Consider the following 25,557-nt stretch of genomic DNA (forward strand, 5'->3'; position numbering starts at 1 on the left):
CAAGCAACCATTTAGGTGACACCTTACTTTTTATACCACAGAGTCTGATAACAGAATCTTTCAAATGTGTACTCTGTCCTTGTGAGAAGACTGGGGGGGGGTAAGGGGGACCTCTGTTTGCTCCATTTGTCTGGGTTAGCAATCATTACAAAGAGGAAGGGCGTAAACATTGATAAGCTGCCTTAATATCTCTACGTGAACAAAACCCTGTGTTATTTATGGCTTGCAAGTCTAAACTGCAAACACTTCTACTATCTGTGGTTGCCTCAGTTTTGTTAAATGTGACACTAAGGAATTAGTGGAAAAAGACAAAGAGCTGTTTTATAGTGGGCCATAAAACCTTTGCATTTTCTGTGACCCTATATTAAAACCATTTTTTTTCAGGACCTAAGCAAGCAGGTGTTTTCTTCTCTAATTAATTATTAAGGGGAAACAGGCAGGTTCGATATTTGTGACTTTCGGTGACATTTTATTGCTAGACGAAACAGTGGGTTGCAATGAGAAATATTTAGGACCACAGATAAGGAGCTTGGTTTGTCTATCGCTTAATTCACCCAAATATTTGGGAAAATATCTTTCTCATTCAAAAATATTGTCTATTGGAAACGAAACACTTAGTGACTCTATTTAACTTCTCACAACAATGGTACAAAGAAAGGCTCTTTATTTTCTTCACAGAGATTTGCTGGTGGTGAGATCTTGTAAAGATGTGGGTGTACAGGATCATTTTATCCAGGATGGTTGTCTGTCCTGGCTTTGTGTCCTGCACAGGGTATCGGTGCTCGGGCCTCTGGAAGTGTTTAACAGAGAACTGAGCTCTGCTATGCTGCCAAGCCTCTGTAAGAGCTCCGAAGTGAGCCTTTGCTGTAGACAAGCTCCTCTAGCAACCCTCAGCACATGTGACACCATTGCCATTTGAAACCAGTTTCATTGACTTAGTAACCAACTGATTTGGCTTCCAGGGTGCTGGTACTATGTGTCTTCCTGGTTAGTTTTTCTATTGGCTAGGTTTTAGTTTATCAGAGACAAAGAATGAGAAAATATTTTTCATCAATATTATGCCTTTAAATACCGTATTGCTTTTGTCTAATAATAGTTACTTTTTTAAGTTTTTCAAAAAGAAAAAAAAATTTTTTAAAGATTTATTTATTATTTGTCAGTACACTGTAGCTGTCTTCAGATACCCCACAAGAGGGCGTCAGATCTCATTATAGATGGTTGTGAGCCACCATGTGGTTGCTGGGATTTAAACTCACGACCTTCCGAAGAGCAGTCGGCACTCTTAACCCCTGAGCCATCTCTCCAGCCCTCAAAAAGAAAATTTTAAAGGGCAATCAAGGTGGCTCTTTGGGTTATGGCAGTTGCCTACAACCCTGATGATTTGAGTTCAGTACCTGAGACCCATAGGTGAGAAATGATTTTCAAAAGCTGTCCTCTGACCTCCAAGTGCCCTCCCTTTACCCCTCTTTCCTTCCCCTCTCCCCTCCCCTCCTCCTTTCTCCTTCTCCTTCTTCCTCTCTCTCTCTCTCTTAGCAAAATGTAATAAAACTTTAAGAAAGAAAGATAGGAAGGAGGCAGGGAAGTCAGAAGTCAGCTTTATTCATATCACAAAGTTAAACATTCTTTTTCTAGCCCCTTTCTATGCTTTAGGCTTTGGAAAGACAAGAGAAATAAATGCTCACTGCACATCGTATCTGCACGTGGGTGTTGTAAACAGATGACTTTAAGTTACTTTCATGTTCTGTGGTATCTAATCTGGAGGTTGAAGGCTTCTTTCAGTACTTATTGTGCTGTGACCTGGTATGTAGAGCGCCACAATCTCAATTTGGGAGACTGAGGCAGGAGGATTGTGAGTTTCTGGGCAAGTCTATTCTAGATAGGAAGACTCTGTCACAAAGAAAAAAGAAATAATTGCAGGAAGCCCCCTACTGCTCAGCTCCTTTCTACTGACATCTGAAGCTTCTGCGTGCTGACCAAGGGCTAGCCATATACGGCTCAGGCTTCCAGTAGTTGAACTTGAGTGCCTAAGACCAAGAATAAGTCATGAGGTTCATTCCGAGCACTTCTGGGGCTTTTTCCAGGTTTCCTGTGGGGCGGGGGAGAGGAAATGCCGATAAAGGAATATGATGTGTTTCTCAAGCATGGAAACACAATGATTTACCCAACGGCTCTACTCAATATACAGACCGAAATCCAGGTTTGATCTTTTCAGCACAGCAAACAGCAGTCTCAAGGAACTCGTCGCCTCTGGGTTTGAAATGGGCTTAGACTAGGTTTTGGTTCAGCTTCTCAAACCAGGTTCCTTCCTGACTTAACCTTTACTCTGCTCCACAGAAAGTATTTTTATTTTAAGACTGGGTTGTTCCAAGTCACCCAGTGGCCTGAGCAGTGAGAGTTACAGACCAGTGCTCAGTAGCTAGCCCTCAAGCCCAGCCAGTGCCTCAGCCCTCCAGTTTTCACGGATAGGCCCAGCAGCCACCTACCTAGCTTCAGATCAGTCTTCCATCTCGGGATGAGTCACAGCAAACTCAGGAGCTGCCACAAGACCCTACACCCTGGCCTTTCTCTTTGACCACCGCCTTTTCGGCAATCCCTTCCCTTTTCCTTCTCATTTGCATCAGGTATGACTTTTCATGAGGGCTTACAGGAGATGGTGCTGTGTGCACAGAACGTCCCAAGCCATCACTCACCACACCGCTGCAGCTAAGGGAGCTCTTTTGCTGCATGAAATGGCTGCGTTCACACTGCAGAGGAGAATCTATGTACAAAAGACGCCTCTGTGAGGGGTTGCTGGTCCATCTTGGGACCTGTCACTCCTAGAAGACGTGTGACCTGGAATGTTGCTCCAGTAAGGTTAATGAAGGGCCTAGGAATGAAGGTACCAGCGTTAGGAATGGCTCCAGTGGCTGGCAGTAAATTTCAGTAAAGCTCACTGAAATTTGTTCCTAGAAGAGGTGAGCCTGACATTGGCAGAGTTCTCATTGGCAACAATGGTTTGAGCTTCCAGCAGCAGCAGCAGCAGCAGCAGCAGCAGCAGCAGCAGCAGCAGCAGCAGCAGCAGCAGCAGCTTCTCCCAAGGTCCTATTCAGATTTCTGATGTAGGTATCACCACTTCTCCTTTATAGATGTGACTGCTCTGTGTGGAAATCAAGGTAGGTGCCACCTACGCGGGTTTCTGCTGCAAGGAATTCCTGCTCCCTTGTTTGCAGGATTTCAAGGGCTCCAGGCACGGTGTGAAAGTTTTCCTTAAGTTATGACCAGAATCAAGAGCAATAGCATTTGGGGTCTTCCTGGGACAGCCTGCAAAGTAAAACATTTCTGATTGTCATGAATCTCCAGTGGAAGGGACAGTGTTACTGGCTTCTAGTGGGAATTAGGCAAAGATGCTCCTGCTACACACCCTATAGGGACAGATGTCACCCATGGGAAGAACTTTTTACAGTCCAGAATGTCAGTATTGCCATTGTTCAAAATAAAAAAAAGGAAAACTACAGGAAACACAAACGAATATTGACTTTTACTGATTTATTGAAAATCAAGGATCAAAAATAATTGGCCCGTGCTCTGAAATTATATGTTTGGAGCCATTATCACAAAAGGTACTATGAAGAACTCTAGAAATTGCTTCTTGTTTTTTTTTCTTTTGTCTTTCAAGACGGGGTTTAGAAATTGCTTTTAAATGAGGATTCCTGATGTGGTAAATGGAGGACTTAACTCTTGTATCTGACGTTTTGATGAATTTTAATTAGTGTCACAGGATGTCCGCGTGAGAAGAAAGCTTAGAGATAGTATTCTCAATAACCTCTTCCCTACTATCCATAGAAAACTTAGGTCCAGAAAAAAAACTGACTTACTAAATCAGGCCTGATCTGGCTCATAGTCTGACCATAAACTGGCTAGCTAAGCAGTTAACAGGGAGCTTTTCAAAAATAAAAACATGTAGACTTCTTAGGTTAAATGCGTACATAATTCTTTCAAAATTGTTTATTCTGAAACATGTTGAATGGAGGTGTTAAAGTAAAACAGGAAAAGTACACTTCATTTTTATTTATTTATTTATTTTTGTCTTGTTTTGTCCTATAAAATGAAGCTGGCTGGGAATAGTGGCACACACTTTCAGTTCAAGCACTTAAGAAGAGGCTGATGCAAAAGAATAGTGAGCCTGGGCTACAAAGTGAGTCTCACGGGAGTTCTGCCGGTGCATTCTTGTATTCTAAAAACTGAAGTACAAAGAAAAGAACATGTATTTAGGAATGTACCTCTTTGGTGAGGGTCTTGTAGAAGGAATCCATGAGAAACGTAAGTGAAGAAAGTTAATGAGGGGGGAGTTTGTGTTTGATCTGTGAAGACTGGCCATCTGGGAAGCAAATAGTAAGTTGATAGGGAATAAAGAGAAAGAGTCAATGACCAGTAAATGCTGATAGCCACTGGTAGACAGTGGTCTTAGATCATGAGCTGTGGGGAGGGTAAATGAAGAGTGTGGATTAGGCTTACAGAATAACTTAAAGTCAGTCTTAACAGTACAGAGGAATACAGATACAGAAATGGGAACTGAAAATTTCTGTCATGCTTTAAGTCTGTATACACCAGATAAAATATGGCACCTGAGACCCTTTAATTGTAAAACAGGAGAAAACAATTTTTAAATCTTGAATTATCCTGGGCTTAATGAACAAGAGAGAATATTGCTAAACAAACATTTCTATGTTGGAAACATTATTTAAAATTTAAAGACTAATGCGGATTCTAGAAATGTCTACACCTTAGACAGTATGAAAATATACTTAGATATGCTCTGTGGCCCGTATCAAAGGTGTTTTAAAAGCAACTGCTTTTAGAATTTCCTCTATAAATAGTGGACTATCAAAGTCATCCACAGTTACAGCATTCCTCCTATAATCCATAGCATTTGAGGTTTGTTTTTTTTGTTTTGTTTTGTTTTGTTTTGTTTTTTTTACAAAATTTGTGTGTGTGTGTGTGTGTGTGTGTGTGTGTGTGTGTGTGTGAAAGTACACATGTTCATATAAAGAAAAAGGCCAGAGAGAGACCTTAAGTGTCTTCTGTAATTCTACAACTTAGTTCTAGAAGCCAAGTCTCTCACTGAAACGGGATCTCCTTGATCCAGCTGGATAAGCTGAACAGCAAGACCCCAGAACCCTCCAGTCTCTGTCTCAAAGCACTGAGATCCTAAGTGCACACCACCACATATGGCTTCTTGTATGAGGGTGTTAAGGGGCCCAACTCAGGCCTTCATTCTTGGACACCAAGCATTTTATTTGCTGAGCCACCTCCAGGTTAGCGCCTGAAATTTCAATATAAGCAGCTTCCAGCTGACGGCTCACCTCTTAAGGTGTTTCGTATGGCTACCACAAAGAACTATAGCAGACACTTGTAGAAACCTAAGTGGAAATGGAACCCATAGCGTCATACGAGAAAGAGGAAGGCACAGGGCTGAGCTAACCCTAAGTCACTCCTCCAAAATTCTCATAATTTTAGAATAAGACAACAAGGAGTTTCCCCATTTATATTAAAAGAAAAGAAACAGAGGAAGAATAAGGCTTGATAAGTCACCCCAAAACATTCAGATTTGCTTCCTTTGTATGAATTTCTCAAATTTATAAGTCATAGCAATTTTATTATAACAAATATATAGTGACTATAAAATAAATACAATATTCTGAGGCTTCCCCACATTATTAAAAGAAAACGGCAATACTTTCCTGGCATTTCTTAACTCATCATACAACTGTTTCAAACTATTCAGAGAACCTAATCTCTTTTCCTAGTTCTGGCAGGGCTACAGGAAATTAATGGGAACACAGGAAGCTTAGTATAAACTTTGAAACAGAGCAGAGCTTAAAACTCATAGTCTCAGTAGCCTGTGCAAGGGAGGTTTTCCATAGTTTCCAGTGTCACTATGATTGGTGGTGCACTAGGGGAATCTACACCATTCACTAACTTCACAGCTACCAACTAGCTACCAAAAGACACACCAGAATCTTCCCTCTCTCTCCGATTTCCTCAGTCTTCACTGACACACCAACCCCAGTATAATCTGTGTGACAAGTTCCACAGACTGAGGCGAAAACTTCAAAAGGAGGAGGCCTCCTGGAACCAGCTATGGAACTCTTGCCCAGAACAACATATTGAGGCCGTAGTTCTCGTGGCAATTTATCTGTTTTGTTTTCTTTTTTTTCTTATTTACAACATGTTCCTGGTAGCCTAGGCCAAGATCTTAAGCGAGAATAATGGGTAAGAAACCATCCCTTGAGATGGGGGTCACTAACATGACCTTATCCCGGGGGAAATCAACACTTTACTTTATAAATCATTTACAAAATTATATAATAGTATTATGATAGATAAAAACTTTTCTAACAATAAAATTTCATAAGGCTACACATGTGTCATCAGAGGTGGGCTTTGGTATATGGTAAAGAAAGCCTTAAATAAAAAGAATTAAAATAGTTTAAATTTATGCATTGAAGACTTATTTAAAAAAATCAGTCATTAGATGTTAATAATTGGCCATAAAGATTAATTAACTTGCCCCTGGAAATATGTTACAAGCCTTGGATAACTGCCCCACTGAATACATCCTTTCAGAGTTGTAACACTTGAATGATTTCTATTGTGCTAAATAATAACGATGTTACCTGTTCTATTTGTGATTCACTGAGTACATCTTTTCAGAGTTGTAATGTTTGCTTGATTTTTGTGCTTTACTATGCCAAATGATAATGATGGTATTCATGATTGCTTCACTGAACACAATATATTCTAAGAGTTGAAATATTTGTTGTGGTTTGTTTTTTATAAAAAAACCTTTGCTTGAGAGCTGCAAAATACACTCAGATTCAAATTGCCTTTGTGTTTGCCACCGCTGACTCCTTCCCCACCTAGCCTTCGAGGACCCTCATTCCAGGGACCCCCATACCCGACTGGGGTGGTCCATGGCACTTTACTTTGTCTTTAGTGGTAAAACTCAATGTCTGAATCTCAGAAGTTGAGAAGTAGAGACAGGATGACTGTGAGAAGTGTGAGGACACCACCCTGGTCTATAAACAAGACCCAAAGATACATAGCAAGACCCTGTCTCAAAACAACAATGACAAATTAAAGCCAGACTAGTTTTGGTTATATTTTATTTTATTTTAAATCACACAAACATGATTTATGAGTTGGAAGTAGCTCCCAACTCCAGTCTTTTTAAAAGCCAAGTGAGAACAAGTGTCAGAACACAAAACATCTAACTCCAGCAGAGACAAAGCAACAAATGCAGATAGAGCACACCGACAACAGATGGCAGCACTTGACCACTGAGCCTCTCTTTCCACTTTCCTTTTCTATTGAGACTTCCACAACTGCGAAATCTCAGATTAAAAATAGGCAAAATGTTCTATTAGGAAACCTCATGTGCATTTAAAGTCACAGTGAACACCAAGATAATGAGCCCATAGGATGTGGGAGCCCATAGGATGTAATCTAATAATGGGAAGGGACCATGTGACATGAAACTAACCTGAGATATCCAAGGTATGACATGGCATGACTTGAAGTTGTAAAGGCTGTGGGTTGTTTCATGCTGAAAATTACGATAATCATCAGCCATAAGAACAATGGTCACATAAACACAAAATATACTTCAGTCTCTCACATAATTAGTAGTAAGTTTGATATTTTAAAAGAAATATAATTTGCACTTGTGTGATTTATCTAAAAGGTGTTACAATGGGAAATGCATGTTTACATGTTGTTACAGTTTTATATGAATACACCTGGGAAATACTGTCTCAAAAAGCTTTTATGGAAGAGCTGCCAATTTTTCATACTAGCAACATGAAATGGATTCCCTATTCTTCTGTATCCTATAGCTAACGCCAAAGAGAACTACATTAAAATGTCTGCTGTATAGCATTACTAAAATGCTTAATCTATTAACAATGTACTTATAAAAGAGTAATTATACTCTTTTATAGTCTGCAGGATCTTTTGAGAATCAAGGAAAACTCTATACATAAAACATTCTTAATTTTAAGTATTTCCCCATAATTTTTATTTATTTAATTTATGTTTCTCGGGGGGAGGGGAAGTATCATTAGCGAAAATGTCCTGGAGCTTCCTCAATGTTCTTGCAAATATTGTATACAAAAATATAACAGACTGGCATGAGGGCTGGAGAGAGAGCTTAGCAGATAAGAGTATTTGCTGAAGAGGAATTTCGTTGCCAGGACTCACATGGTGGCTAATAGAATCTAGAACTCCAGTTCTGGAGGATCTGGTACTCTGTTCTGGCCTTTGTGAGAGCCATGCATGCATGTGGTATAGACACACATACATTTAGGGCGAACACCCATCGAGCTTCTTTTTCCACATTCATGTTCTTTGTGATTTCCAAAATTGCAAAAATCCCAAATCAAAGTGGGCAAAATGTTCTATTAGGAAACCTCATGAACATTTAAAGTCATCACTGAGTATCAAGATAATGAGTACACAGGATGTGGCAACTGCTAAGTAGTCTAATAATGGGATGTGTGTGTGTGTGTAGATTGATATATACAATTTATTATATATATTTATAAAATATATATAACATATAAAATAAAATACAACCAACCATTTTAAGAGGACAGCTTATACTATTATATACTAAGCCTGTGAGATAGACTCTGACTAAATTCAAGTGAAGAGTTGCATGGTTAGTTTTACTTGACTAAGTTTGCTGAAGTCATAATAGTTTTTGCTTGATGGTAGCCAGTCTTTCATTGGAGTAACAAGAGTGCAAACTAAATCTGTTGTTTCTTAATTCTTCTTGGTACTGCTTTGATGAGCGGCACACAGTGCCACGCAGGTTTTGATTGATGATTTATTAGAAAGGTCCGTCTCAAGAACAATTTCCCAAAGATTCTGGACTAATTTTCCAAAGACTTCCGTAGGCGAGGCAGGAGGCACAATTCCTACCTGCCAACTCTAATTAGTCTGGCTTCTCCTTCCCCTTCCGGACAGTCTACTGTTGGATTAGACAAGGGTGGAGTTGGAGACGTGGAAGAGACGAGAGGCAGGACACAAAGAAAGCTCTTGCTAAATGTTCCCAAATGCATGCAACACTAGAATTAAAAGTCGTGAGTGCCTCACTGGCTAGTTACTAGCTCAGCTTGGATGAGGTCGTTTCATCAGACTTTACGTCCTCAGTGCCTCAACTGGGACATGCATTCAGTGTTTATGAACACATGAAAATAACATGGGAACGGGAACCATACAGTTTCTAAAATGATCACAAAATTCCAAGTGGTTGCTTTAGAAATAAAATATATGATCTGTGATGTAGTAAGATGAGTGCTATGTGCCAAGTATTAACACTTTCGCTTTACCTTAATTACCAAGTAAAGTAAACTTTGGAAAGGAGGGTCCCAAGCCAGGCAACACTTCTGAGGTGGGGCAGCTAGTATGTGAGAACATGTAGGCCTTGAACCCAGGGTTGTCAATCGTACCAGGAGGAACTATGGATTCAACAAAACTTGGGCAGCTTCTGGCTGGAATGCACCGTCAGGTTTACCGACACCAGCCAGTGTCCGCACCCATCCCGCCCTAAGTAAGAGCTGGAAATCCGAAGGGAAAACGTGGCTATTGCGCATGCACACACACAGCCCTCCCAGCTCCCACCCGAGCCCCTGGCCACCCCCGCAGCAACTCTGCCAGACGTCTGTGGCCCGGTTCCCGCCCACTGCGAAGCCAAACCGGCGGAAGCCAGTCCCCCTCTGCGACGTGGAATCTTCGCCTTCCCTTCCTCCCGTCTTTCCCACTTGCAAGTAAGCCACTCCACCCCTCCGCTTCTCAGGTTTTTGCCAGTCGTCAAAATGGCCGCAGATCGGCCTGGGGGAGGCCTAGGCTTTTCATTGGCCAAGCTTTCGTACGGCCCCGCCCACTTTCTCCCCCTGGGCGGCGCCCACTCGGGGCTCCGCTACGCATGCGCGGCGGGGGCGGACCGGCTTGCGGGCGGGCCTTCCGTGTGTCGCTGTCGCTGCTTCAGCCGGGCTTCCTCGGCTGCTCTGGGAGCTACGCTGCCGGCGTTGGCGGCGCGAGGGAAGGGAGGGGACCGGCGGGGTGTGTGTGTGCGCTCGCGGGGGGCGCCGCGGTGCTAGCAGTTCCCCTCGCGCGGGGCGGGAGGCCAAGGTGAGCAGCAGTCGGCGAGGCCCTGGACGGCGCCATGTCGGCGGGCGGCCCATGCCCGGCAGGAGCCGGCGGCGGCCCAGGGGGCGCCTCCTGCCCCGTGGGGGTCTCCCCTGGCGGGGTGTCCATGTTCCGGTGGCTTGAGGTGCTGGAGAAGGAGTTCGACAAGGCCTTCGTGGATGTGGATCTGCTTCTGGGCGAGATCGATCCGGACCAGGCGGACATCACTTATGAGGGGCGTCAGAAGATGACCAGCCTCAGCTCCTGCTTTGCGCAGCTTTGCCACAAAGCCCAGACTGTGTCCCAGATCAACCACAAGCTTGAGGTGAGCCTCGGGGCTGGCCGCAATGGCATTCAAACCCCGGGCTGTCCGAGGGCGTTAGATCCCATTTAAACGCCCTAGGAAAATGATCCTTAAAAAACCTACGCACTGGACAGCTCAGCTTCGAATGTGATGGAGAGTACGTTTTATACGTGAGTGAAGCAAAGGAGTGCGGAGCGGGTGGGGGAGGAAAAGGATGGAGACCTACGTGTGGGTCTCCAGACGTCCTGTCATCCACCTCCCAGCATTCACGCGGTGGGGACAGGAGCTAATCACACCACCTGCCTCGTAGGTGTTACTTTAACACTTATTATCGAGATCTTCTGTCGGGGAATACTTCAACTCTCCTCTTCTGCTTTGATAATGACAAGCTAGACGTGAAAGATTTTCAGACAGATGCAGCTCTGATTATTTTCATCTAATAGCCCAGATCAGCGTCCGTGTCTGTACACAGAGACATGCATGAACTTAGGAGAATGCGATCAAAGCTCTTAGGGAACTGTAATGGACTATATGTGTTCCTATCTCCCTTCTCAGTTTACATCCACACTTGGCAGATTATGGGCAGCTATGTCTTTCGAGCTCTCTGTCAATATTCAAATAACTTCTGGCATTGAGGTGGTATGTGTTTTTACTTTACATTATTTCCCTCATTTCAGACCTTTGAGACTATGTAAAGACAATCCTGTGCTTTGGTCTCTAATCAGAGCGAGGGGAGTGTGATTGCAAACAAAAATTCCAAACCTCCCATTTTGTGTGGAAAATGAAACTAGGCCAGTATTACAAGATGTAGAAATCATGGTGTACTAACATTATATGGGAAACCTTTTAGAAATAGGCAGTTTAAATAGAGAATAGTTCTTTCATCTTAAAAAGGATTAAAAAAAAAAAGCTACTCAGTGATGTGTGAAGTTTTTTGTGCCTTAGCTTTCTTAAGAGCTCCTCCTTACTGTTAACTGTAAAAATGATAGTGCCTGTTGTGCACATATTAATGTGTATGCTAGATTGGTTTCCTGTCCTTGCTTAGTGCTCAACAATCTTTCATATCAGCTAGCCATGAAAAACATTTGCCACTAATACTTAGCATCTTACATATTCAGGATGTTATGGGTTGTTTTTGGAGAGAGTGGGATGAAAGTGCTTATGTAAAAGCATTAAGTGTAGATAAGGCTGTCTCTTGATTTTTTTCCCCCCCAACGAATGGTAATTTCTAAAGCTGAGTTTTCAGGTAGTATTTAGTGGCTTTTAAAAATAGTATTTTAGCTTTAAAGATCAAAGATTAAGAGTAGCTTTTGCCAAATAACTTACATACCATCTATATATTTAACCATATACTGGAGATAAACGGCTTTTAAAACATAAAACAATTTTAACTTGTTTTTTTAAATGACCTAAGGAAGCTAAATAGTAGTACTTTCTGATGTTAGCAATAAAGTCTGATTTTGAAAAAAAAAAAAAGAAGAAAAGAATTTTTTTCTGTGAATAGAAGGTATTCAGGTTTTTTTAATTTTTAAAATTTTAAAAGAGTATGTCTCTAATAATCTGTGCGTGTACTAACTTATGTTGGTTTTGTTTTTCAGAAATTATACTTACATATCCTAAGTCCATGTCCCATCTTAGGAAGTAGCATTACCTCTTAAAATAAAGAATGCTAGCATAGCACAGTGGGAGTGGGTCTTTCCACAGAAATGCAACTCTTGATTCAGAGACCTTAGAAAATGATGAGGGGCTTAATTTGTTTTTTTTGCTGCTTATATGTAGATTCAACTAGACATGATTCACCTGTGTCAATTTTTATACACAAAACATCTTACATAGTTTTTGTAGAATAACTGTGTACTGCTTTGAAAAGACTTATGGCCGGGCGGTGGTGGCGCACGCCTTTAATCCCAGCACTTGGGAGGCAGAGGTGGGCGGATTTCTGAGTTCGAGGCCAGCCTGGTCTACAGAGTGAGTTCCAGGATAGCCAGGGCTACAGAGAAACCCTGTCTCGAAGAAAAAAAAAAAAAAAAAAAAGAAAAGACTTATGACTAGTCACAACTTTCAAAGTAGACCTAGTATGCCATATACAGAATCCCGGAATGTTGTGTAAACTGTTGACAGTCTACTGAGGTTCTCACTATTGAAAACTTATAAGAGATTTTGGTGCTTTCTTACTCTGTTTTAATTTTTGTCTCAATAAGCAAGTAAACTGGATCTTCTGACTGTTCTTTGAGGATGTTGAAGTAATATATGACGCCGCTTACTATTTGTATAATAAATGTACACCAAGCTTAGTTGTTCGGAGATTAGTACTTAAACCATCTTATAATAAAATGTTTTTATATTCTCAAGATGTGGATAAATCCAGTGTGGGTAATTTGTATCTGTAATCTCAGTACTTAGATGCAGGAGACAGGAGGATCAGAAGTTTAAGGCCAGTCTGGGCCACATGAAACTGTGTCTCAAGAAAATAGATATAAATAAATGAATAAAACAAACAAAAACCCAGACAAATGGAACTTCTGTATACTTCCAAAATGCAACCTGTCCTTCTATTTTTAGGTAATACTACATCAAATTAATCTATGGTTGGGAAAGCACTTTTTTTTTTGCAATGAATAGAGTTTTTTTGTTGTTGTTGTTTTGTTTTTGTTTGGTTTTTCGAGACAGGGTTTCTCTGTGTAGCCTTGGCTGTCCTGGAACTCACTCTGAAGACTAGGCTGGCCTCGAACTCAGAAATCTGCCTGCCTCTACCTCCCAAGTGCTGGGATTAAAGGCGTGCACCACCACTACCCTGGCTAGATCCTAGTTTATTTAGGACATGGGAAGGGGAGTTGAGAGGGGAGTAGAGACAGAGGAGAGAGGGATGTGGGGAGGAGAGGCTGACCAGGAACACGTTGGGGGAGGAGAAAGGAGTCAAGGAGGGAAGAGAGAATAGGAGCAGGAAAACACTGAAAAAAAAAAAACCTGAAAAAAAATCACTAGTTCCCTTTTAAACTTAATATAAATGCCATCCACATAGCAGCTTTTTGCTGTAAGTTATATTTGGCAAGAGATGCATATAGAGGGCTGTAATTGAAGAAAAAATCAGAATATTTTGAGATGGCACTATTTCAAGTTAAACCTATCAAACTTTATACCTGCTTGAGAGTTCCTGCTATGGTGAGACACTTGGTTGAAGCCCAGCTAGAGTCACCAATAAAATAAGAATAACAATGTCAGTAATAGCCATAGAGGACCAAAGGCCAGGAGCCAGTGCCTTAAAATAACTCACCTGTTTTGGAATGTGTGTTGTTTGCTCCTTTTAAGAAATAAGAGCAAAACAATACACCTAGACTGCACATGTTGGTCCTTGCCTATATCCCAACGCTACAGAGGTGGAGAGGGGGAGGATCAAAGGTACCCTCAGCCTATACATTGAATTCAGGGCCACCCTGCGCTACGTGACACCCCGTCTCCAAAATCAAAAAAAAATACACCTCCTATTATATGTCTTTCTTCCACAGTAGCTGAACTAGCTAATGGCTCTTTGAAGTGATTTATTGTTCAAATCATTACTAGAGAAGTGTTAGGCCTTGATCAGAAGTTATGTTGATAGTAAACTGATGATATACTTGTTTTTGTGCAGCTTTAGGTTTGTACTGTCTTATTTAATTGTTGGTTGGTTGATGTGTGGGTGTGGGTGTGTGTGGGTGTGTGGGTGTGGGTGTGTGTAAAGGAGAAAGTTCAACATCAGGTATCTTCCTCCTGTTTGGAGATAGGATCTCTCAGTGAACTTGGAGCTTGCCAATTTGGATAAACTATGCTGGCCCACAAGGCCCCTGGCATGTCCAGGGTTACAGATGCCTTTCCATGTCTGGCTTTTTACTTGGTTGCTGGGGATCCAGTCCATACATTTGCATGGCAAGCATTTTATCAATTGAACCATCTCCCCAGCTCCATTATTTTTATCTCTGAAATAGGATCTCTTGTCCTTGTTGCCTTAATCTGTTTCTCCTATCTCCATCTCCCTGAAGGAATTTACTCTTAACCCAAGACTGTACTGGACTAATAGAAATTAAAATAAGAGATACAGAAATATTATTTCACATCGTATAAAATTAATGCACTAGGAAGTGGGAAGCATGGTGATGGGTGAGAGCTCATGGTGCATTTGAAATCTGGGGAAGAGTTGAGGGCACACAAGAAGTGAGATGCCAGATGAGTGTGTATTGGTAGGTAGGAACCAGACTTGCCTTGTTGCATAGGCTGTGCCATAGACTTGAACTTTATCATAACAGGGGCAAACATTTTTAAAGTAGATGAGTGTCTCAGATGTAAGGTTAGAATAGACTATCCTGGTTATAATACCCAAGTTTTAATATAATAGACTGTCCTGGCAGAAAAGTTTGAGAAATTAAGAATGAATGTGAGTAACTCTTCAGAAGTTTCAAAGTGTCCACGTGACTTATGGTAGTATAAAGTAAGTGATGTCCATAGAGACAAGTGTTCAGAGCAAGAGAGCCTTCAAAGGAAAAATTCAGCAGAATCCAGAGGTGGATTAGAGTGAGGGAGGGATGAAGGAATTTAGGACACCTCTCCGGTGCATTGCTCTTGTGTAGCTGGCTGTCTGGACAGATGGATATTAGCAATAATGATATATAGCTAACCTTATTGATCAGTTACTATGGATTAGGCTCTGTTCTAAATTTGTTTGTTTTTTACATATTCATCTCATTTTCACAGCAGTTTCTTAAGAAAAATTTATAATTATGGTTTTTCTTATATTATAGAAAGGATGTAGAAGGCCCACACCAAGCTAAAGAAGTCATTCTGTATAAACAAACTACGTTAGGAGGAGGATTGGGAAGACAGATTGAGAATCATGTAGAAGAAGTGGGAGTATTACTTACTTCATTGTGTTTTTCAATAAAAAAAAAAAATAAACTTGAACATGTTTATATTTAAGGGAAAAGCTGAATACTGTGGGATAATATCAGGATGGATAATATTATGATGCTGGGTACAGATAAGACACAAAGAACAAAGGCACAGTAAGTGGCTTTGCATTATTTATATAGCAAGGAGTGAAAGGTGGCGAGAATAGATGGGGTATGGGGGTTGCCAGGATTTCTCTGTGATTTTTTTTCTTTCACTTTTTTCTCTAAAATAGCTCAGATCAGTTACTGAAATAAGAGGAAGGACTTGAAGAGAGTGAAAGAGGTTGTTGTAGACGTACATTAGGGGAAAGTCCCATTGCTCAGAGAAATGAGCTGTCGGGCAGTAAAGGACCTAGTTGGTGTTGCTGATCGTAAACATCATGACAGCCAGTGTGTCCTGTGGTATGACTTTCTCCAACACTATTGTTTAAGTATGGACACATTCATGTGAGTAATACTTCAGTGCTGAAGCAAAGAAATGTGTTAGATGGACAAGGAAGTTGTTGAAATGAACGTAGTAATGGTGAGGAAGTGGAAACATTTAAGGTGAAGGAGGTGTAGACAGAGGAGCTGGTCGTACACAGACACAGTGGCTAAGGCAGAGAAAGGAAGGTGGAATGACATTTCTGGTGGGAAAGTGTATTTGTTGGTACCGTAGTCACTAAGTGCACCTCCAGCCCCAGTTCATGTTTACCAAAGTGATGCTGAGAAATAGCATCTTCCCAACTGAGTAAAATTCAAGTTCCTTATGTAGGACTGACAAGCTCTGTAGGATCTGACCTCTGAAAGACATGCCTTGCCATTCTTTATCATCTAGATATAGACATTTCAAAAGCACTGACAATATTCTCAACTTTTTTTTGTTTTGGTTTTTCAAGACGGTTTCTCTGTATAGATCTGGCTGTCCTAGAACTCACTCTGTAGACCGGGCTGGCCTTGAACTCAGAAATTCGCCTGCCTCTGCCTCCCAAGTGCTGGGATCAAAGGTGTACGCCACCACTGCCTGGCTATTCTCAATTTTTTTATTTCAGGACTCTTGGCACTTATATTTTGGGGACACAAGAGAGCTTGACCTCTCTCCTTCTCTCTCTCTTTCTTTCTTTTTCTCTCTCTCCCTTTCTCACTCCCTCTCCCTCTCTCTCTCTCCCTCTCCCTCTTTCTCTCCCTCCCCCCCCCCGTGTGTGCGTGTTTTAGAACTTGAAACTAAAAGTTATAAATATTAATACAAATTTTGGTGGGGGTGGACAATAAATATTTAAATTTCAATATGTAGTCTGTGCTGGTCCCTTGGGATTCTCCTGCCATAGGCTCCCAAGTATTGTGATGGCAGGCATGCAACCATATTATTAATGTTGATACCATTTTAGATTTTAAATAGCTTTTCTAAAATCAAATAAAATGAGTGAGCAGAGCAGCATTGTTTTCTTTATTTCTCAGCTCTTTTAACATCTAGTTTAATGGGTAACAGTTGGATTCTTACGTCTACTTTTGTGTTCAGTTTTACTGTGATAGCATTTTGTTGCTAGGGAGAAAATCTGACCAGGCGGAAACCTGGAGCTTGAAAGGGACGAGGACTATTTTGATAGCCCTGTCAGGGAACTGTCCATTTTCTCTGGTGGTAAAAGTTGACAAGAACCCAAGAGGCAGAGGCTGGCAAATCTCTTTGAGTTCCAGGGCATCATGGTCTACAAAGCAGGTTTGAAGCCAGCCAGAGCTATACAGTGACACTGTTGTAAAACAAACAATTTTTTTTTTTAACGAGGTGATAAGAGATAGTTTCTTTGGAGATGAGACAAGATGGGGTGTGTTTATAGTGTGTGTCTGTAGACATGAGATAGTTTCTAAAAGGTTGGCTATAATATAGAGTCTAAAGCAGTAGGATGAACTATTCATACAATGGGTTTGTCTTTAAATTGTTTTTTTTTTTTTTAGTATACAAAATAATGGGTTTCATAATGGTATTTTCATACATATCTCTCTTTGTACTTTTTTCCTTTGTTGCCTACATCTCTGTACTTATTTCTGCCAGCTGTCTACCTTCCTACACCCTTCCCCACTGGTTCTTTAATAAATATTGGTCTGTCCAGCAGGTTGAGTAGCTCTCTATCCAGGTATGATTATGTAATATCTTGCATGGATCATTTTTGAAATGGTTTGCTGATTTTTTTTTTTTTTTTAAGCTCCTCCAGCCCTTGATGCATCTTACAGAATTTTTAGTATTATATTTGTTAGGATTTCCTAGATCATCAAGACAATCCATAGGTTTGGGGAAGTCATCAAGCTCATGGTAATGGATTTCAAGTTTTCCACGATTGCAATTTTCACTTAAAAACTCTAGTTTCTTTCTTTCTTTCTTTTTTTTTTTTTTTTTTTTTTTTTTTTTTTTTTTTTTTTTTGGTTTTTTTCGAGACAAGGTTTCTCTGTGTAGCCCTGGCTGTCCTGGAACTCACTCTGTAGACCAGGCTGGCCTCAGAGATCCTCCCGGCTCTGTCTCCCAAGTGCTGGGATGAAAGGCGTGCGCCACCAGCTACCATTGCCCAGCCGAAAACTCAAAAACTCTAGTTTCATCTTTAGTAATACATACTGTCGTATTCATTCTCAGGAATGTATTTACCACATTTTAATCTAAATAATGGTTTGTCTCTTTTTTATGTTTTATTTTTGAGACAGGGGCTCACTATGCAGTCCAGGCCATCCTTTAATTCATGGTCTTCTGCCTTAGCCCCTGTGTGCTGGGCTAGGATGTTTATCACCACACTGAGCTACTCAGTCCTTTTCCCATGTATAAAGATGCTCTTCAAAGGGAAACAAGTCCGGTTCTTAGTCAAACAGTTGCCTGCATATTTTTTTCTTTGAGATAGCATATGTTGATTTACAGTAAGTATGCTTGGCTTCTGTCTTATCACATTGAAGGTTAAAGAGACATGGACTCAAAGATCGAAACTTGTAAGAATTAGTGATTTTCTTTTAAAATTATTTTTCATAAGGAATATTATGAGGAAACTGAATGGCTGCGATGCAGATAATACCAAGTGCTGGTGCAGTCTGTGCCCTTGGTGGCCTCGCATTCATGTGCCAGCACCATACTAACCAGAGCTTTTGCATGTTAGTGCAAAAGGCAGCCTAGTAGAAAAGCAAGTGACCTTTATTACCATGAAAATGGCTTGCACCTGTGAGAGTGTCCCATGGGACATGGCAGGAAACTGGTGCCCTAGTAATGGCTGAAACTCTTTGCAGAAAAAATAGTTATGCATTTTTATCCCATTGAGTCTCTTAAATCTCTTATATACTTTTTAATTACATATATATAATATATGTGTACTATATACAAATAATAATGTGTTAAAGTGATTTTATAGGAGCCTTGGACATTTTACCTTAACTCTTACTTTAAAAAAAAAAGATAGTCAGAAATGCCTCTCAGAAGATTCTCTAAGACTTGAATTTTGAAAATAATGCCTGGCCCTAATTAGCATACATTTCATTCTTTTAGGTCTGTTCTGTGCATCAAGCCACTGTGCAGAGCAAGATGCATAGTTTTGTTCACCAATGTATGTGTGTGGGGGCGGGAAGGGGTGTGTTTTCAGATCCCAGTCCTGTGTTAGCTGTATTATTGGAATTCTGTGGATGTGTGATGGTGTGAAAGACTAGAAATAAAAATATTTCTCCTATCTAGACTGCAGAACAATTTGGGAAGAAATAGTGACTAAGAAGTTAGTGGTCATTATGATTGTATAGAGAAAACATTGTACTAACTAGATAACATTTTCTTGCAAAACTTTCCTAAGCTATATGAGCAAACTGTTTGAAGGTTGACGTGAAGTAGGAAGGTCTTATTTTCTGCTATGAAAAATGACAGGTTTGACCACTGAATGTATTTTCAATCTATAGTATTATATTAGCCTTATGTTTTAGAATGAGATTCATTGTTTGGTTGTTTTTTGTGTTTGTTTGTTTGTTTGTTTGTTTTATAATTTTGAAAAGTAGTAAAGATACCACTTTGAGCATAAGAAGAAGAAAGAAAATAGAGGAAGATTCTTTATATAGAGTGAGTTAAATGATAATTTGAATAAGAAGAAAGGAAACAGAACAAAATACTCCTGCTAGTTACATTGTCCCTCTGTCTCCTGCCACAGTGAAAAGGCCTATGGAGAATGCCTGGGCTTCTGTCAGCTAGATGACAGTCCTTTACATAAGAATCAGATGGAGAGGATGACCTATAGGGTGGCTGTGTATCTTTTAGTAGGAGAAGCAGATACTATATAAAGGTTTTCTTACTATTTAGGACATGAGTATTAAATAACAGTACATCGTAATATGTTTGTGAGTGTATTATGTGTGTGTGTTGTGTCTGTGTGCACACGTGTGTGTGAATATATGGGTGTATGTACAATGTATGCAGGTGTTTGTGAGCGTGGAGGCCAGAGGTCAAGAGTATCCTAATTGGGTGTCTTAGTTGCTGTCGACTTTATTTTTTGAGACAGGGTCTCTCATTGAACCTGGTGCTCACCGATTCAGTGAGTCTGGTTGGTCAGCTACCAAGCCCCAGAGATCCCGGTTCTGCTGCTTCAGCACTAGAATTATGGACTCCTGTTACAAAGGGTGAGTTCAATGGTTAAGAATTACATTAGGAAGAAGAAAGAATTCTATCAGTAAGGAATTGTCTTTAAAAAGATTTTACCATGCTGGGCAGTGGTGGCTCACACTTTTAATCCCAGCATTTAGGAGGCAGAGGCAGGTGGATGTCTGAGTTTGAGGTCAGCCTGGTCTACAGAGTGAGTTCCAGGATAGCCAGGGAAACCCTCTCAGTTCCAGAGAAACCCTGTCTCGAAAAAAGCAAACAAACAAAAAAGATTTTACCAATTGGTTATCAAGTATCAAATAGTCAGCCATAAAAACATACATTCAAGTAAAACTGTACAGGTTTTATTTAGAAAGAAATATATGTATGTGTGAGTGTGTGTGCGTGCACGTGCAGTACAGCAGTTAATGAAAAAAGAGCCAGGAGAGAGCTATGGGAGGGTTTAGGTGGAGGAAAGCAAAGGGAGAATGGTGTAATTATATCATAATCTCAAAATAGAAGAGAAAAAGGTTTTATGTATGAATGTTTTTGCCTTTTGTGTATCAGTGCAATGTGTGTATGCCTGTTGTTTTCAGAGGTTTATTAAACGGCATCTAGTCCTCTGGAACTAGAATTAAAAGCTGTGTGAGCCTCTAGATGAGTCCCGGAACCCAGTCCTCCGCAAGAGCAGCCAGTGCTCTTAACCACTGAGCCGTCTCTCTAGCCCAGGAATTGTCTTAATAGAAGAGTTTAGAAGACTAAGATGGGGAGCAGAAAAGTAATGAGTCGTTCAGTGAAGGCCAAAAGTAATCCTGCAATGCTCTGTAGGTAAAATGCCTCTCTGCACCTCTTTCCATTTCTGAAAGGATATCATTTTTACTTTGTGCAGTATATTTTAAAATTTTTAACGTACTTTATGATTGGTGATTGACATGTAATTATTATACTTATTTATAAGCATTATTTTGATACATTTATTATGGTAAGAACATTTAAAACCTGCTTTTCTAGCTATTTTGAAACATACACATTATTGTTAACCCCAGGTATCTAACTGTACAATAGAATACCAGAATGTATTCTTCCTCTCTACCTACGGCTTTGTATCTCTAATTGATCTTTACCAATCCCCATACCTCTGGTAACCACTTGATCCTCTGTGTCTATGAAATTTTTTTTAGGTGCCACATTTAGGTGAGATCATGCAATATTCAGCTTTGTGTGTCTGGCTTATTTCATTTAACATCATATCCTCCGTGTCACTTTACATGGTATTCTTTTATTTCTGACTACTATCCCATCATGTCCATATGCACCATTTTGTGTGTGTGCACGCGCATATAAATTTTCTTTGTTCTCTTATCCATTAGTAGGTACCTTAGCAGATTCCTTTATCTTAGCTGTAACAAGTGGTGCTGCAGTAAGCATAAGACTCCATATATCTCTTTGATCTGCTGATTTCGTTTTCATATATCCCTAAGCTGCGAGATTGCTGGCAGTTGTTTCTTTGGTGTTTTGGTTTCTTTGCATGAAGAAACAACACTCTGTCTTCTATACTATTTAGGTTTCTTTTTTCCCCTCCATATTCTTGCTAGTGTTTTTCTTGGTTTGGTTCACTGTGATCTCTGTTTCCTTACAAAAAGTGAGCTTTTAATCATTTAATGTCCTCTCTTCTTCCTTCCCTTCCTTTCTTTTCCTTACTTCACTTCCTCTACCCCTCATAGATGTGCCGACGTCATAGAAAGGGCTCTTTGACCTAAGTGAACGGTACAAAAAAAGATTTAGGTAGTTAACTCTCAGTGGTTTACTGTTTGTTCAAAATATAAGTTAAAGTGTAACTGAGGGGCTATTAGCAAGTGATGGCTGCTGGGACAGGGAAGGTCAGTTTCTTCCATGATTCAACCCTGAGCAGCTACAATCCACACTCCCCGTGGATGGCCCTACACCCAGGCACACTCTGGCAGTGCCAGGTAGACTCAGTGGACTGGATGGATGGATGGATGGATGGATGGAACAAACTAACAAACAAACAAAGACGGGAGGGGAGGGAATGATGGGGGATGGGAAAGGAATTATAGTAGAGGGAATAGGGAGTGGGCTTGATTAAAACCTACTGTGTGCATGTACAGAGTCTCAGGCATTACTATATGCACTCAAGTAACACACACACAGTTGAAGCAGAACTGTGGGATATCATTTCACTTTGAATAAAAAAGTAACACACAAGGAAATGATATGCTATTTCTTTTGTAAATATCTTTAATGAAATTGTTCTGAATCAAAGGTTTCATATTTATTTGCGAGGGCACAAATGTATGGTCTACAACAATGAGAAAAGATTCTCAAGCAATTTTGTTTTTAATGTTGAAACTAGTTTCAAGTTTATTTGGCTGTGTTTCTTGGATGAGCTGTTTAAGTCCTGATTTCCATTTCCTTAACTGTAAAAAAAAAAAAAAAAGTTAAGTATGATAAGTAGAGATAATGTACATGCCTGCCATATGGTAGGTAGATGCTTGCTTTGTGGGAGTGTAGATATCATTGGCACACTAACTACACACTGCAGTAACAGGCAGTTTTCCTCTGCTTGCCTGCTTCGTACTGATACTTCCACGGTACTGCGCTGGAAATCAGAACTGGATGCCAGAATACCACTTGGCCACTGACCACCTAGGTAGTCTTAGAAAATATGCAGCTTTGATTGTATTACCTAAGTTTTGTCGTAGTCATAGTATTCATAGTCTTTGTGTTCTTGTAGGTTCCTTTCTAGAGTTCTCCCTTGTTAAAGGGTGACCATTAAATAGTATGTAGAAATTTTAAATAACTGGATTTTAAATAACCTAAAATTTATCCATGACTGAATTTTCCTAGGCAGAATGCTTACATTTTAGGCAGGAAAGAGGTTACTAAATATTATAGAATTTAGAGTAAATTTGAAGCAGTCTTATTCCCAAGATACAAAATAGCACTTCAAATTTTGATATCTGAACCTTCTATTTATTATTTTATTTGTATGGTTGTCTTGTCTGCTTGTATGTCTGTGAACCATGCATGTGTGGTGCCTGAGAAGGTCAGAAGAGAGCACAGGATCCCTGGAACTGGAGTTACACATTGTTGTGAGTCACTGTGTGGATGCTGGGCATTGAACCTGGGTCTTTTGGAAGAGCAGCCAGTGTCCTTCATTACTGAGGCATCTTTCCAGCCCCAATATTTTATGTTTAGCAAAATGTGAGGAAATTAGTTCATTTAATTGAACCCATGTAGTACATGACTTTCAAATTGAAGACCCATTCATTCACAGCCCTATTTTTCTTGTCCTTTTTGGAGGTAATTAGATCTAGTTTTCCTTTGAATCTCTTTGTTAGTAATATAGATTTTGCAAATACTAATACATCGTACTATTTGTGGATTAAAAGAGAAAAAGTAGGTAACTAGACTATATATGTCTACTAATGAAATACATGGTGCGGTCATGTTCTTACTAGAAAGGCTGAAAAACGTTAGTTCACCTTCTAGTTTACGAGAAGTGCAAAGAATGAAAAAGTGCATTAGAAGACATTTGCAAAGAAAAAGTCAAAACAGAAGGAAAGGCAGCAGTAGGAAAGGTGATCAAAAAATGTTATAGATTAAAATAGCTGAATTCAAACTTTCTTGGGTATGCTGGGCTAAACAAGCTACATATATTGCACAGAGTACATATATTAGGAAAATATTTGTTTTCTTTTTATAATTATTTCAGAGAATCCTATAGGTTTTTTCTTATTTTGTTTTGTTTTTTGTTTTACTAAGGATTTTCTAGAGCAGGCTCACTTGAACTTTAAAAGAGCAGGCTTCAAAGTGCACTGAACAGTGTCTAGTGGCTTTAAATCTTTATAATTTTTTCTTTGGTGGATAATTTGATGAACAAGGTTTATAAACTGTCTTTACGGTACTGGTAAGTTTTCTTCTTTCTGGAGTTTTGCTGTTCAAGATTTATCAAAGATGATTAAACTGTCACTTAGGGCTGGTGGTAGAGTGCTTGTCTAATACATACAGGGCCAATTTTGATCTCCAGTGCTGAAAAATCAAAAGCAAAACTTGTTACATGCTCATATAGGCAACAATGGAAAAGAAATACTGCTCTTATTTTATATGTTATATATGTTTACTATATATAAGGACTCAGTTGCTGCTACTTTTATTTTTTTTTAAATGTTGCCTCCCAAAGATTGACTGATTTGATCGATTGATTGATTGATTGATTGGTTTTGCATATGGGTGCTCTATCTGTGTGTACACCTGCATACCAGAAGAGGGCATCAGACCCCAGTATTGATGGTTGTGGGCCAACATGTAGTTGCTAGGAATTGAACTCAGGACCTCTGGGAGAACAGACAGTTCTCTTAACTGCCAAGCCATCTCTCCAGCCCTACTATTATCTCCTTAAGCGTTTAAATCATAATGAAATTTCAGATTTGGCATAAGAAATAGTCTAGATCTGACTGCATTGTCTTGTACAGCAGTTACTAACTAGTGTGATGTGGCTGTTGTGTGTACTTGAATTATGGCTAATTCTGACTTAGGTATGTTGCACAGATATCTACATAGTGGACCTAACGATGACGTAAAAAGTAATAACTCAGTAAGTGTTACAGTGATTATGTTTACATATGTTGTGTTAAATAAACCATACTACAGAAATGTGTTTCATCCACCTTTTTACTTGTGGTATGCAGGAGGAAGGCGTGGAAGGGGGCGTGGGGTTGGGTCGTGGGGGTGTTTGTCCATGTCTGGCCTCCAGATCCTAATTGTTACTATTCCCTACTCATGTGCAGACACCCAAATGTGACTTTTTTTAAAAAACATTTTTACATTGTGTGCAATGTTAGGTCTCCCCTTCCATCATGTGGATCCCTCAGGTATTATCAATTAGTATAAATTAGTATAGTAAGTTGGTATAAATTAGGTTATCAGTTTGATGGCAGGTTCCCCTATTGAACCGTCTCACTGGCCACTATTAATGTGGTTATCAGAAAATTTTAAATCAGATGTCTAGCTGCTTCTGTTGCACAATGTCGGTCTAAACTATCACAGCTTTCCTATTACAATAAAAATAGGAAGTGAGAATTTGTGATCTAGAGAAGACTGTGATTAAAGAACCTTTGTAAAAAAAAAAAAAGTTGTTTTTTAACTTAAAAGAGGGAAACTGAAATCACAAACAAAACCCAAGGGCAGACTCTCCAGCGAAACTAGGTATGAAGGTGCCTCACAAACTCCAGAAGATGGCGGACTGAAAAACTAAAGCAGGCAGGTCACAGACCAGAGAACTGTGTCCAGGCTACAGTATCATTTATTGATACCCCAGTGTAGAGGAATGCTAGGATGGCGAGGCTGGAGTGGGTGGTTGGGTGGGGGAGCACCCTCATAGAAGCAGAGTTACATTTGAAATGTAAACAAAATATCAAATGTCCGGTATGGGTGTGGGTGTCACACCAACAAGCTAAAAATTCAAAATGTCTGGGGTATACTTTTAGGATTTTAGAAAATTTCAACCAAATCTCCTTTTGTGTGTGTATGAGTGGGGTGGCGTGAGGGTGTATGAGTGGGGTGAGGTGAGGGTGTATGCG

At 40.1% G+C, this 25,557-nt stretch overlaps 1 protein-coding gene across 2 annotated transcripts in view; it reads left to right on the forward strand.

The window, feature by feature from the left end:
• The first annotated feature begins 9,983 nt into the window (after window positions 1-9,983).
• Window positions 9,984-25,557, forward strand: part of Gopc (golgi associated PDZ and coiled-coil motif containing) — a 44,894-nt gene continuing 29,320 nt past the window's right edge. For both annotated transcript variants that reach the window (XM_031346893.1, XM_031346894.1), the window contains exon 1: window positions 9,984-10,495. In XM_031346893.1, coding sequence (XP_031202753.1) covers window positions 10,208-10,495 — 288 coding nt within the window. In that variant the 5' untranslated portion in view covers window positions 9,984-10,207. The remainder of the gene's footprint in view (window positions 10,496-25,557) is intronic.

The sequence above is a fragment of the Mastomys coucha genome, unplaced genomic scaffold, assembly GCF_008632895.1.
Source record: "Mastomys coucha isolate ucsf_1 unplaced genomic scaffold, UCSF_Mcou_1 pScaffold3, whole genome shotgun sequence".
Classification (NCBI taxonomy): Eukaryota; Metazoa; Chordata; class Mammalia; order Rodentia; family Muridae; genus Mastomys; species Mastomys coucha.